This window comes from Neophocaena asiaeorientalis, unplaced genomic scaffold, assembly GCF_003031525.2.
Source record: "Neophocaena asiaeorientalis asiaeorientalis breed wild unplaced genomic scaffold, Neophocaena_asiaeorientalis_V1.1 scaffold77, whole genome shotgun sequence".
NCBI lineage: Eukaryota > Metazoa > Chordata > Mammalia > Artiodactyla > Phocoenidae > Neophocaena > Neophocaena asiaeorientalis.
This window is the reverse complement of record NW_020174645.1, coordinates 9856694-9867378: the sequence shown is the minus strand read 5'-3', so window position 1 is coordinate 9867378 and position 10685 is coordinate 9856694. Positions and strand designations below refer to the sequence as shown.

The following is a 10685-nucleotide window of genomic DNA, read 5'->3' as shown; positions in this document are numbered from 1 at the left end:
GGTATTTTGTAGATGTGATGAAAGTCAACAGTCAGTTGGCTGTAAGTAAGGGAGATTACCCTCGATAATCTGGAAGGGCTGACTCAAGCCACTGAAAGGCGCTAAGAGCAGAACTAAGGCTTCCCTGAAGAAAAGGAAACTCTGCCCATGGACAGCAACTTCAGCTCATGCCCAATCGTTCCAGCTCACCCTTCCTAACCGCCTACCCCACGGATTTCAGACCTACCCAGCCAGTCACCACAATCACATAAACCACATCCTTGCAATGAATCTCTTAATATATTTATTCTACCGGTTCTGCTTCTCTGGTAGAGCTCTGACTGACCCTCCCTCTGTGGCCACCCCATCAAAGCCAGCTACCTAGCCACCATCGTTATCACCCTATTTTAATTCTCCACATAAAACTGATCACCATTTGTTATTTCTCTTGTGGACTGTTTCTCTCGACATATTCTAGAAAAGTGCTGTCCAACAGAACTTTCTGTGGTGATGGAAACGACCTAGAACCGTGCTGTGCCAGTAGGGTAGCCACTAGACACAGGTGGCTATAGATCACTTGAAGTGGGGCTCGTGCCATGGAAGAAGTGAAATTTTAATTTTATTTCACTTCAATGAACATAAGTTTAATTCACCACATGAGTCTAGTGGCCGCCATATTGGACAGCTCGGGTCTGGAACACAAGGTCCACAGGAGCTGGCTGGCCTTGCCCGCCACTGTGTCCCTAGTCCCCCACCGAGACCGAAACAAAGGCTGTTCAATCGAAATTTATAGTGAATGAATGAGCTGTGTCTGCAGAAGGGTTTCTGTCGCTTGCAATCAGGAGTCCTAACGCGGAGTCTCGCTGTGTAAGGGATTCCTGAGAACCCACAGAACGGGACACTGGAGAACGGGGGAGGACGTGGTGCTGGAACACACCAGACACGGCGGCTCTTCCGCCGCCACCCAGCCCAGCCCTCCCGAAGTTAGAAGCAACAGGAACAATAGGGCAATCAAGACGGTTCCTACTCTTTGTTCCCATGGAAGGAAGGCTAGAGTGGAAGGCGGGGTTCTGGTGGGCTTCATTCAATACCCAAACTGAGGAGATACCAGAGAGCATCTGAGGCTGTCCTATTTCGGGGCCACTCTGCATCCTGTTTTCCTCCTGGCTGCCAGTTCCCTGCCCCTCCACCCACCCCCGAAACTCAAAAGGAGGAGCTGGAGGGGGGATCAACAAAGCAAGCTCCCGGGACACCTGTCTGCCAGTGGCACCCTGGGGTCCTCTTACGCTTCCTGGCATCTCACTCCAAGCCACCCGCCCACTCTGCAGCCAGGGTATTTGTTTGAAAACTGGACAAGTAATCCAGGCATCTTCTATTCAAAACCCTGCCATGCAAGCTCTGGGCCATGGCCCACCGTGGCGGCTGGCCCTGCCCCCTGTCTGATGCCAGCTCCCACCTCTCTGCCCAGCATTCCCAGTGGGCCAGCCACACTGGTCTCTCCATGCCTGGGATGCTCCGAGCTCCCTTGCGGAAGCAATGCACTTCGATGTGCTCCCACCACCCCCCGGTCATTAGGAGACCTCCCCTTCCTCCTCTTGGTCTCAGCTCTACCCTGAAGCCCCAAGAAAGTCATCAGGCCCTGGAACCCAGCACAGTCCCAGATGAGCAGTGAGTGCTTGATACATGCGTACAGGAGGGAGGGGTGGGAGAGAGGGAGGGAGAAAAGCAGGGCTTTCCATTACGTTGAACCTGGGTTTTTCCTTCGGAAAGTGAAGATGCAAATGACCACACATTAGTAGGCTAAAAATAATCAAAAAGCCAAGAAAGAGCATAGAGAGAAAGAGCAAACATCAGAAAAGAGACAGTCCCGGCAACAGTGCTCTGATACCTGAGCCACGCCCCCACCAGGCTCTCCTCTGACAGGGCAGCTGTGACCCAGCAAAGGAAGGGTCAGGAAGGGAGCCCGTGGTCTTCCTACCTGAGGTCTCCAGCCTTGAAGTGCTCCACAGCGCTTATTCTAACACACTTTCTAATGTACATGCTTATTATGATATAATTTATTGCCTGTCTCACCCACTAGAATGTAAACTCCATAAGGACAGACATCTAAGCACACATTTTCAGAGATTAGAACAGTGCCTGGCATACTGCAGGCATTCGATAAACTTTGTTAAATGAGTGAATGAATGTTTGTGGTTTCAGGCCATAGCTGATGTGATAAGGAACGGTTGGGATATCCTGGCTTCGGGGTCCCTGGAGCTTGTTGAAGGAATGATTGCACGTTCTTTGGTGTCAGGCTAAGGCTGACCTAACAAGATGTGAGAAGAGATGAAAGGGTTAAGCTCTCCTATCTTTGGGGCTCCTTGGGCACTGGGAAATAAGGATAGCCCCAAAACCCAAGGAGAAAACTAAGATCAGAGTTAACAACTCTAAAATCAAGCTGCCCCTATGCTCTGAGAAAGAGAGAGACTGGGATTACATGCATTCCTGGCCAGACATAAAGCTTCCTTGTCTCCATATGTTTGGTTTCCATACGAGTTTCTCATCACAACTTGTATTCCTTCAGTCCCTCAACAAACGTGCATTGAGTCCCCACTACACACCAGAATTTTAAATATCTGATTTTATCGCTGTAGGAGACTCCAGCTTTCTGGCTGAGAGCTGGGAATACCAAGCTGAATATGGTAAGACTCTCAAGAAACAAGAGTCTGGTGCGAAAGACACTTGTTTTTTTCTCTAGTTTAGGATAACATTTTTGGTTAAGGTGAAGGGCAGGAAATGGCAGGAACCAGCCAGCTCCCAAGATAGTTCGAAGCTTCAAGAAACCAATGATAATTTTTTTTTTTTTTTTTTTGCAGTACACGGGCCTCTCACTGTTGTGGCCTCTCCCGTTGCGGAGCACAGGCTCCGCACGCGCAGGGTCAGTGGCCATGGCTCACGGGCCCAGCAACTCAGCGGCACGTGGGATCTTCCCGGACCGGGGCACGAACCCGTGCCCCCTGCATCGGCAGGCGGACTCTCAACCACTGCGCCACCAGGGAAGCCCACCAATAATAATTTTTGAGCGAAGAGAATTTAAAGCAAGAATCCTTTGAGGGTGGCTCACTGCTGCCCCCTGGTGGAGATCAGTAGCAAGCATGTCAGGCGGCTTTCCCACAAAACTTTTCATTCAACAAAGTGCAGAGGCTTCGAGGCAGGAGCTGGGCCTGAGAATAAACAGGGATTCACCAGGAGGACAAAGGGGAAGGGAATTCTATGCAGAGGGGTGAGTACCAAGAGCCAAAATCCATGTCTGATCTAGGAAACCCTAAGTAACTAATAGATTAATTGGATATTTAGGGCTTGCGGGGGAAATGTGAACAGTGGGCTTCCAAATGGGAGCCAGATCCTGAGGTGCTTTGCAATCCATAAGAAAGACTGTTCATTAAGGCACTGGGGAGTTTTCCTGGGCTACATGAGCAGGAAGGTGTATTGATTCAGAGATATTTATTGAGTCCCTCCTATGGGCTAGATATGTAGCTGGGAATAAAATGGTGTATAAAAACTGGTATGATCCCTGCCCTCTTGCAGCTTTAAGGCTACTAAGGAAGAGAGGTCTCCATTAAAAAAAAAAAAAAAACACTCCTTAAAAAAGTTTAAATTAAACTTAAAATGTGAAGAGTGGCACCATAACATTGAGGAAAGGCAGAAGTAGAGTACGATGTTAAGGAGACTCAGAGCTGAGTGAATAGTGCTTTACTGAGCTGAGGTTCTCTCCAGGCTGACCCTGGCGCTGGAGGAATCTGGGCATGAGCACAGCCCTTGGTCACTGCTTTCAAGGTCCCAGTGGCTCAAAGGGTGGCATCAGAGGTAGGACATCATCAAATGAATCTCAGCTGCCTAGGAAGGGTTGGTGGTGGCGGGAGGATCGATTATATCAGTGTTTTTTTCAAACCGTGGCTCACAGTCCAAAAGTGGGATGTGAAATCAAAGTGGTGGGTCATCACCAGCATTTGGCAAATTATATGGAATAAAATAGAAAAAAGTGTATAAAGTATCATGTATAGTAAGAATGAGTATTGTTTCATGAAACTCCTTTTAGTTGTGTACGTGAATGTGTACGTGCGTGTGTATTTGTGTGTGTGTGTGTGTGTATACAGGGTTGTATTATAAATCATATTTGTTACTGTGTATCTTGATTAAAAAATTTTTGAAAAATACCCAATTAGAGGCCCTCTCAAGGTCTCACTGAGCCCAGGATGTTACAAAGGATGATGGCCCAGCCCAGGGAGAGGTGACATAAACCCCTCTCTCAGGAAGAACTTGGGTCCAGCTCATTTATAAGAACTTTTCCAAACTCAGTAGCGCAACTCTGAAGAGAAGATTAGCATTGTAAAGCAATCATACTCCAATAAAGATATTTAAAAAAACAAACAAACAAACAAAAAAATGAACCTAACCTCAAATGCTCACTCTCATGCATTGTGGGGGGCGGTGGGAGGGAGAGGCATAAATTGGTACGAATTTTTGGAAAGCCATATGGCGACATTCACCAGAAGTCTTAAAATATGTAAACACTTTGCTGCAGGAACTCCACTCCTAAGAATTCACACTACAGGGATCGCCAAGGATGTACCCAAAGTTAACACTCAAAGTTGTTCACTGCAGCAATGCTTATAACAGGAAAAAAAATGGATACAACCTACATTTCTAGAAATAGGAGGCCGGTGGAATAAATGGTGGCAGATTTCAGGCGTTAAAAATGAGCAGGAAATACATTTATTGACAAAGGAAGGTGTTTATGATATAACATTGTAGTTCAGTGCAATTTTTTAAAGGCGAGGAAATTCCCAGCTGCTTCTCACAGTAGGTAGAGAGAAGAAGTCCCCTGAAGCAGGTTTTGTCTGCACTGAGTGACTGAGCGGCCTTTTTTAACTATGTGAATATTAGGTGAGTCAATAGAATTGTACTAGAGTGAAGAATAACATGACCTTTATAGCTAGTCAACCAGGGGTAATTCTGCACCCTCCCTGGAACATTTAGAAACATCTGGAGACATTTCTGCTTGTCATGACAGGGATGGGGCAGGGGTGCTACTGGTATCTAGCGTTACCTCTACTGGTAGAGGCCAGGAATGCTACCAAACACCCTTCAATGACAGAAGAGCCCCCAATTCAGGGCTATTTGATGATGATCGTAGCCATCATTAGAGTCTGCTAGCAAGAAAGAATCCAAAAGGGCGTGCATGGGGGAGCTGGGCCAATGACCTGTTTCAAACATGTTCTTTTTTGTCCACTTCCGTATGCCCAGCCCTGCTGGCACACATAATCACTCCATAAATACTCGTTGAATGTTGCATGTTGAATCCAGCTAGGGCACCTATAGATGAACAGCCACCTGACTTTATCAGTACCAGACTAGTGCTCAACAGTGACTCCTTGTGGTGGGAACGGAAACAACCATGCAGGTGGACCAGTAAGCTTTTCTTTGGCTGTTTGCAGAGCTGATCGCTTAGGACTGAAAAGGCCCCAGTGATAGTGGAAAAATCATGAGACTAGAGGAAAGCAGGAAACCTCAATCAGAATGACGTTTGGTGTCCCGCTAATCAGGGCAAACAGGTATTTGAGAAATTAATGAAAAATAGCAAAGAAAGATTACAATGTTGGACCTCAAACTGATAAAAACAAATCAGAGGTTTTATTTTGTTAGGTGAAAAAAGCAGGTTTCAAAATAATATGTATGGATAATCCTAGCTTCATGGTTTTATCATTTATTGTTTAGAGAAACTATACACATACCCATTTGTCAGGAAGAATTATACCAAAAATTATACCAAAATGATAACAGTAGAGGGTGGGGACTTGGTTTTTTTTTTTAATCTATTTTCTAATTTATTTTACAATGAATGTATATTATTTATGGAAAAAGAAAAATAAGAAGTTAGATGCTGAGCCAAAATACAAAGGCACTTCCCAAAGTATAAGGTAAAAAGACCCTAGGGACTTCCCTGGTGGTGCAGTGGTTGGGAGTCCACCTGACGATGCAGGGGACACAAAGCCCTGGTCCAGGAGGATCCCACATGCTGCGGAGCAAAAAAAAGACCCTAGTCTTTCACTCACGCCCACTATTTCCATATATGGACCCTAATTATCCAGAACCCCATGCCCTACCACCTCAGAAGGTCTCCCTTGGGCAAGAGTAGCTGCCCTGACCACTTCTTCTGGCTCCAAATTCCAGGCCCCTCTTTCCTCTGCTCCAAGAGCAGTAAGCACCATCCAGAGCCGGCTCTGCCTCATCCCGGCCTGCAGGTGCGGGCACAGGAACCCGGAGGAATGGCGGCACACGTCACGGACGCGTTTCCATCCCCCTGGGGCTGCTCACCTGACATGTGGACGTTCCGTAGGCAGGAGAGGGAGGCATTGAGGCGGGCACACTCCTCCCGGTTGGCCCCATATTTCTCCACGGTCTCACACACCTGCTCGTCCGTCATCTCCAAGAGGGCCTCCAGACTCAGCTGGCCCGGGGTGATCTCCTAGCGGAGGGAAGAGAGAAGGAGGGTAAACAGACCGGAAATGCCCCGAGGGGAGGCCTCCATTTCGCCCTCTAGTGGTAGCTAGAGGAAGGCCAGGCTCCCGGTGGATGTCGGCTTAGCATAACGGTTGGGTCTCCTCACTCCGGTCAGACAGGCCTGCGTTTGAATCTCAGCTTTGCCACTCATTAGCTAGATGATCCCGGGCAAATCACTTAACCTCTCTGAGCCTCACTTTACTCACCTGAAAAGTGGGAATCTTAAGCTCATGTGCTCTGTAAGGTCGCAGGTATGCTTAGCACATAGTCGGAGCTCTGTAAATGGTGGCAGTTAATTACCTGTCTCCCCATGCAGTTTTTGAACTCCTGACAGGCAGGGCTCCAACTTACTCATCTTGGAAGGCCTTCCATGCCTCCTGTCCGGCTTGGACTGCAATGATTTGTCCCAAATCCAGGGTGAACTAATAAGAGCAGAGAAAACTGGACAGCCCAAGTCTCCTGATGGCTGGTCTCCTTTCCCTTTTCTTCTCTCTTTCCCAGCCACACATTCTAGGGCTCAGACTGGGGGTTCAGGAACCCTAAGGGGAAAGGGGGGCTGGAACCCTGTGGGTGGTTCAGTGCTGTCAATCAAACGGGATTTGGGTCTGAGCCCGGTGGGTCAAGACTTTGCAACCCAAGACAAAGTGGAGTATAGAGCATGGAGTGGGGAAAGGGACACCGCTGAAGACATGGGCTGGAGGAAAGGTAGGATTGCCGGCTATAACTGTGTTGGTCAGGTGTCCCTTCACCACCGCCAGCAACCATCCCTCCCTTCCCCGAAGCAGTGTGTCCCTATACACCACAATATGGACACACCTGGAAATTGGTCAAACTTCTATATTTACGCATCTACCAAAAAAAGCCTTCACATTATAGCACTTATTGGTAACCAACATTTTACATTTATTATTATTACTACCATTATTAAAATAAGAGCTTTAGATAGCAAAGAATGGCGATTCTAAGGCAATATTGTGGAGTACTTCCGCCCTCTTGTGGCCATATCTGTGTATTACAACCAAATGAGACACCATCCTGCCCCACCCCGCCCCCGCCTTAATCTGGCAGTCAGAAAGATGAAAACTGCATCGACACAAAAATTCTATGGGAAAAAAAAAAAAAAAAAGCTGCCGGGCAAAAGCTGAAACCCAATCAGTGCCTCTCCAACTCACTAGGTCAGGGGCAGAGAAAGAACAATAATGAGTCACATAGCAGCTTCCTCAAATAGGGACTGTTACAGGGACGTCCACATTAAGAAAGGTGATGCACCAGGATCTGAAAGTATGAAATGAATTACATTTAGCAGGGATGATTCACAACATAAAAGAATCCTCCTCTTTGCTGCAAGATCCACTCGTGCATTTTAATCCTATAATTTTCCCTCCAAAATAATTTACACTGAAGTTTACGGTTCACACACACACACAAATCACAGAAGGAAGAATGACAGAAAAAAATGGAGAAGGCTTTAACTAGCGTGGCCCAAAAGAGGAGAGGCACTTCTGTTCGATTTATTCATAATAATAATAATAATTGAAATAGAACACTGTTTTAAGTGCTTTTCATGGGTTTTCTCTAAAGGTCACAAAGACCACATAAAGCAGGTACTTTTACCATCATCATCAATCTGTAACTAGGACATTGGCATTCAGAGAAGTCAGACCATCATCACCCAGGGTCACACTGTGAGTAAGTGTGAGCCCAGGCAGTCTCTCTTAGGAGCTTTCTCCATACTGCTGGTTCTTCCACAGAAGGGGGCCGTCTGGGGGACACACGCGTGAGCTGCAGACAGAGAGCTGGAAACCCAGCTCCGTCCACACTGCCTGGTTGGTGGCCTTGGACTCGATTCTCATAGACTAAGATAAGAGCCAGAGCCCAGGCACCTGCAGACCAGGTAAATGTAAATGAGCAAAGCTGAGAACTAGCCTGCGGGATCTGAAGGGGCAGCAGAATTCGGTTCACTGACACCAGACAGGAATTCAGTTCTGTGCGGTCAGCAATTCCGATTTTTCGAGAGAAGCTGAAGATCTGAGTTTTTTATGCAGACTCTTCCAACTCTTAAATACTAGCTCAAAAATAATTTTGAAGACAAACAAAAAATATCTGTGCCTCAGATACAAGATACAGCAGAGGGCCACTAGTTTTCAACCCCTGAAGGTTTGTCTCGGTCTTATTCGCCTCAATTGATAAATAAATGGTCCCGAAAGCCTCTGAAACGTGTATGGAGCCATGCAAATGAAATGTACTGTCTGTACTTTTATGGGACCTTTCATTTTAAGGATATTCACACGAAACCGCCATCCTGGGAATGATATTAAGAAACAGAGACTCCTACACCATCTGGTGCGTATGGGCAAGATGCGGGCGGGGGGAGAGGGGAATGTGAGGCTTCTGTATCCCCAGCTCAGGACTGTTATATGTAGCAGGTTCGGGCAAGATCACATTGGGAACAAGGTCTAAAAAGACAAAAGGATCTTCCAGGCCTCTTTGAGCAGGAAGTAGGGGGTGCCTTGAGAAATGGCACTTGGTCCTGCAGGTGAGGGGGGCGCCCAGAATGCCCTCTCCCCAGCTCAGGGAGGCCCCCCAACAGGAGAACGAGGAGAAAGCACCGTGCTTCCCACTTCACACTCTGGAGTCCATCTGAGCTGGGTTTTCCTGCTAGCTCCGCCCACTCACGAGCAGGGCAACTCCCTCCATCTTCGAGCCTCGGTTTCCTGCTCTGTACAATGGGGTAAAAGTCATTCCTACCTCAAAAGGTCGTTGTGAGGGTCTGAACAGTCTCAAGAGTTGAGATCCTGCGTGTAAAACCCTCAATACTATGCCTGGCACTGAAGATTCAATGAATGAGAGCTGATTTTATTAGGAAAGTTTCCACCCAGTCACTGAAAACAAGGGGGGACCCAAGATCCCAGAGGGTAAGGAAATCTCACCATCCTTGAAACCTTAAGGAGGTGATCCACTCCTGGAGCGTGGACACAAGACAACAGGTGTTCTGGTTTTGTCACCAGAAAACCTATTACTTCCCAAGTTTTCAGTAACAGCGACAGCAATAATACGTTGACATTTCCTGGGTACTATTAGGTTCCAGACTATGGGCTGAGCATTTTACACAGACCGTCTCATTTTATCATGCCAACTACTTAAGAAGAGGAGACAACCATTACCCCATTGAACAGATGAGAAAACCAATGTCCTAAGATATGCTGCCCAGTATGGTGGCCACTGGCCACATTAATGAACATTAAATACAATTAAAACTTGAGCTCCTCAGTCACAGGCACTAACCACAATTCAAGTGCTCAGTAGCTACATGTGGCTGGTGGCTACCGCATCAGGCAGCACAGATATGAAATATTTCCACCATAGTAGAACAGTCTGCTGGACAGCACTGGTCTGAGGTAAAGTGATTTGGCCCAGGAGGCTGAGTCCTTAAGTGGCAGAGCTGAAAGAGGGTCTATCTGACTCTAGATCCACACTCTGTTTTTTTTTTTTGGCCACACCTCACAGCATGTGGGATCTTAGTTCCCTGACCAGGGATCGAACCTAAGCCTGGATTCTTAACCACTGGACCGCCAGGGAAGTCCCTAGAACCACACTCTTAATGACCCCATTCAGACAGCATCAGAGATGCTCCGTGCCTGCATCCAGCACGTATTTAAGTCCTACTATGAGCCAGACACAGCCAAAAACCCACTGCCTGCGGGGGCTGGCTGCCGGCCAGTAAGGGGCAGAGGGCAGGGGTCGCCTCCAGTCACCTCCAGGACTTCCTTCCGCACGTCGACGATCCGGAACCAGTGCCGGAGCTGGGGGAAGCCGTCCAGCTCGGCATTGCGTTCCTGCAGGGCTACCTTCTTTTTGCAGGACAGCTGCCGGCTGAAGTACTTCACCAGCTTGCTCTGCGGAGACACAGAGAACAGAGGACATGTCTCAGAGGCACTGCCACAAGGAGGAGAGGCGAGTATCTCCCCAATGTCCCCTCCGCACCCCAACTCCGTGTTTTAAAGACCGGTTCAACTGCAGTGAGACCCAGTTTCCATTCATGTCCCAACTGTGTTGGTGAAGATGGGCAAACAGGCAGGTTCCAAGATTCTGCTGGGGAGGACGGCGTGCGTTGTACCCTTGTAGTGGGGGCGGGGTTTGGACTGTATCCATCCATAACT

The 10685-nt window shown here is 47.7% G+C and overlaps 1 protein-coding gene across 1 annotated transcript in view; it reads right to left on the bottom strand.

Moving 5' to 3' along the window:
• The window catches only part of KSR2 (kinase suppressor of ras 2), a 311598-nt gene extending 301190 nt beyond the window's left edge, over positions 1–10408 (bottom strand). The window contains exons 1-2 of the mRNA XM_024758568.1: positions 10281–10408; positions 6340–6490 (exon numbers count right to left, since the gene is read on the bottom strand). Coding sequence (XP_024614336.1) covers positions 6340–6448 — 109 coding nt within the window. The 5' untranslated portion in view covers positions 6449–6490; positions 10281–10408. The remainder of the gene's footprint in view (positions 1–6339; positions 6491–10280) is intronic.
• Positions 10409–10685: the final 277 nt, after the last annotated feature.